A 4,237-nucleotide genomic window follows, 5' to 3' on the forward strand; every position below is an offset into this window, starting at 1 on the left:
AAAGTTTATGCACTTGTTTGCGAGCAGCCTACCACCTCAAAAATACCTTAGCTTTTGTCTTCATTTAAGACATCTTTAGGTCATGAGACCCACTAATTCTCCACCCAAGAAAGGGTGACCTGACATTCCATCAGAAGGTCAGTAATATGAGACCACTAATCCCCCACCCTACCTCCACCTGACATTGCATCAGGTCAGGTCAGATCAGTTACACAAGACCCACTAATCCACCACAGCTCCATGGGAGTGGAAAATACCAGTCTTTGCTGTAACACACAGCTTCATTCATGTCCATATCATATAGGTTTTTAATTTGTAAATATATTTATTTAACCAAACTTTTAGAAAAACTATTCTGGATTATTATAGTAAAGAAATGAAGTTTCTAACTAAATTAGAACTGCATTTATGAACTCTGGTAGTTTAGACTCAAGAAAAACATCCCCAGCACCCAGAAATGTTCCGAGGAAGTGGGCTAGTGTCTGTCTGTGCAAGATGTCTAGTTTAGACACTAGGAAACTTTTCCCAGTAACTGGAAAAAATTCCGGGTAAAAGGGATTTTTCCGGGTGTGAGAAAGTTGTCTGGATACCCGGAAATATCTCATCCCCGGAAGTGATTTGCACCAATTGTTCTGGCTAATGGGGATATCACTGCACAGTACATGCCTTATATGTTTATGAAGTATAGTATATCATACCATAATATACATCATTGTACCATTTAAATGTTTATAACCACAAGCAATAATCATCTAATCTATCAAACTAAGATAGAATAAATCCTTACTCTATTGATCTGTCGGTTGAGAGAATTGCTGCCTTGATCAGGTTCTGTGTCAAGACGCATGACAGGTTTACCAGTCTCCAGGTCAAATATGACGCAGTTAGCTGTGTTAAAGCTGCACACAAACTGGTTGCTTGATTCATAAACAAAGTCAACTGAAGTGGGGATGCCATCTGGTGGGAGAAACAAAAGGTGACAGTGTTATATGAATCAGTTTATCATGAAGGTAACATGTGTTGTAAATAAAAAAGCAAAGTTAATAACACATTTCAACAAAAGGCATGTCTGAGTGAGCCATCTTTTAGTTATTGTGACAGCATGGCATATTAATTTTAATGAAAGAAACTATAATTTACTATAATCAACATAGAAGAAAAGGTACAAATAAACTTAAATTTATTACTTATAGTCAAAGATGAGTCAGATAAAGAATGTAAGGCATCAACTTACTGTACAGGGTGTCCATAAAATATATGGCTCATTTTAACACTTAAATAATTACAAAAATATCTCGGACAGAACACTACGTTTTTATTATACATTACTCGACAACTTAAGGATTAAAAAACTTAAGAGTTGCTCTTCAATTATAATAAGACCAGCATGATCTATCTATAAAATTTTCTAAGTTAATAATTTTCTAAATTAATAATTCTTAAAATGGGTCAGATTATTTATGGACACCCTGTATAACAAATACTCCCTTCTTTCCAGCAGCTGACAAACATATATATACAGTGGCAAACTCAATTCGTTCCAGAAGGTCGTTCGTTAACTGAAACCATTGTTTCAATGGGATATTGGGTAATTGGTTCCAGCTCACAGAAAAGTATATACAAAGTAAAGCCAAAAATGCATAAAGTCAGAAACACTCCTAAAATTCCCCTAAATCGCCCTTAAATCAATATAAATATATATATATATATATATATATATATATATATATATATATATATATATATATATATATATATATATATATATATATATATATATATATATATATATATATATATATATATATACACACACACTAGAACTCTTAAATCACTACTGTAATGTGATACAGGTGATTAATTTTATCTCGAGCAAAATATATGACGTTTATATTCAAATTATTCGCTGTCTTGCAAGGATTCCCGCAATGCAAATTATATTCTCCTAACTTTAGTCTGAGATATTATACAAGATAAAAACTAAAAGCCGACTGAAAACCCCCAAACCTTTCTTGGGAAGGTGGGGGGTAGGGAGGGAGGGAGGGAGGGAGTGAGCAAGTGTGGAGCTGGGAAGAGGGGGGAACGGGAGGTACTTTGACAGTTAGGGGGAAGGTCTGGTGAAGTATTTAATTTATTTATTTTTGTCATTTAGTTGAGTTTTTGTTTTTTGCTCATAAAATTGTATAGAAATGACCGGGCAGAATATAATTTACATTGCTGGAATTCTTATAAGATAGTGATTAATTTGAATATAAACAAGCTATAATTTGCATTAGACATACAAATTTTAGATCTAATTTAAGAATTTTAATACAGAGAGCAAAAATTTTATCTTTTGTGCAAAATATATGACATTTATATTCAAATTATTCACTGTCTTGCAAGGATTCCAGCAATGCAAATTATATTCTCCTAACTTTAGTCTGAGATATTATATAAGATGAAAACTAAAAGCCGACTGAAAACCTTTCTTGGGAGGGAGGGAGGGAGGGAGTGGTGACAGTGACATGTTTCAAAGTTGGCGCCAAGGTGTGAAGTATTTAATTGTTTATTTATGTCCTTTAGATTGAGTTTATGTTTTTTGCTTATAAGATGTCACAGAAGTGACAGGGGAGAATATAACTTACATTGTTGGAATTCTTATGGATAGTGATTAATTTGAATATAATCATGCTATAGCTTGCACTAGACAAAAATCTTAGTAATCATTTTGTACATTATTTTGACTACATGTACAGTACAGCTTTGCCCTTAGGACAGTGTGTGCATGTAATTGAGTTTCAATAAATGAATAAAGTTACATATATCGAGCCAAAAATATTAGTTGAAAAACTTTATGTAGACAGAACTTGGATGGCTAAATTTTAGAATGACCAATACTTTTAATACTGTATAAAAAATGCAAAAATATTAAAGAGCACAATTTTCTTGATATTTACTCCATTGGAAACAAATGTAAACATAGAAGAGATTACTGAATTGGCTGAGTACCTCCTCAGCTTATCAGCTAATGTTCAAAACAAAACATGATTTTCGTAAGGATTTAGTTAATCAAATTTTTTTCGTTAACCGAATTGAAGATTCTTATGGAAGGTAATTTGTTAACTGAAATTTCGTTAACCGAGGGACCACTGTATATCATATACTGTACGTTAACCAATCCTGTGAAAGGACATTAACCTGTAAAACTGGAAATGAAGCTACAATAGAGAAACATAAATGTGGGAGAAATAAAAATGTAAAAAAGATTCACTAGCATGTTATGGTTATACAGTACTAGATGTAAAGAAACCTACTAAAACATATGTTCTTCAATGTGACAAGAGGAAGAAAAGGAGGAGTAGTAGTAGTAGTATCCTAAAACAAGACAATGTACCTTTTTCTACAGCATAAGTATATAGTAAGGGCGAGCGGGCATCTGCGGACCACAATCTAACAGTAGAGTCTGCCGCACAAGAAAGTAGATGTTGGCGCTGAGGATGGAAGTTCAGACCCCATACTGCATCTGTGTGTCCTGATAAACTTCCTCCGACCACACTCGGCTCTGTGATAAAAATGACAGTAATAATTAATGCTTCTTTTTTTTTTTAAATCTTGAACACAATCAAAACATCAGTCTGCTGGCACCCTTTAAAACTTACTTCATATGCACAGATCATAAAATAATTAATATAGAAAAAGCAAACTACCATATATCTCGGCGTACAAGGCGACAGAGTGTATAAGACGACCCCCAAAATTTCCATTTAAAAAGTAGGTTTTGAGCTCTATTCGCTACATAAGACTACCCCAAATGTGACACTTACCATTGGGAGCTTACTGACCCAGTAGTCCTTTACCAACCATCCCATTGACAAGTGCTGTTTACACATCCTTGGTTTTTTAAAATAAGGCCAATTCACTTCAAGTAATGGCATCAAATGTTGCCAGCTGGTGTAGTGTGAACACTAGTGATGTCACTTAAGCGTCTGTTATTTAACTGGAACTAATGTCGGTGTCAAGTAAAATTTTTCCATTTACTTGAAATGGATTTACCAATTTATTTGTTTATTTATTTATTTATCTATAATATACTGTAATATATTAAACACACTGCAAGTATTTTCTTTAATTTATAAATTTGCTTCGTAACAAAGGAAGGGAGGCTATACGTGGTAGGTGAAGTTTACAGTGGTCCCTCGGTTAACGAGTTACCTTCCATAAGATTCTTAACTTCGGTTAACGAGCAATCCCTCGA

At 33.8% G+C, this 4,237-nt stretch overlaps 1 protein-coding gene across 1 annotated transcript; it reads right to left on the bottom strand.

The window, feature by feature from the left end:
* Positions 1 to 459: 459 nt before the first annotated feature.
* On the bottom strand, positions 460 to 3,577 carry LOC121878630 (striatin-3-like; the record flags this gene model as incomplete). The annotated part of the gene is made up of 2 exons (XM_042384955.1): positions 460 to 957; positions 3,377 to 3,577. Coding segments are annotated over 2 exons (398 nt in total), but the record flags the coding sequence as incomplete, so codon positions are not given.
* Between the last annotated feature and the right edge of the window lie 660 nt (positions 3,578 to 4,237).

Source organism: Homarus americanus, unplaced genomic scaffold, assembly GCF_018991925.1.
Source record: "Homarus americanus isolate GMGI-L3 unplaced genomic scaffold, GMGI_Hamer_2.0 scaffold36019, whole genome shotgun sequence".
Taxonomy (NCBI): Eukaryota; Metazoa; Arthropoda; class Malacostraca; order Decapoda; family Nephropidae; genus Homarus; species Homarus americanus.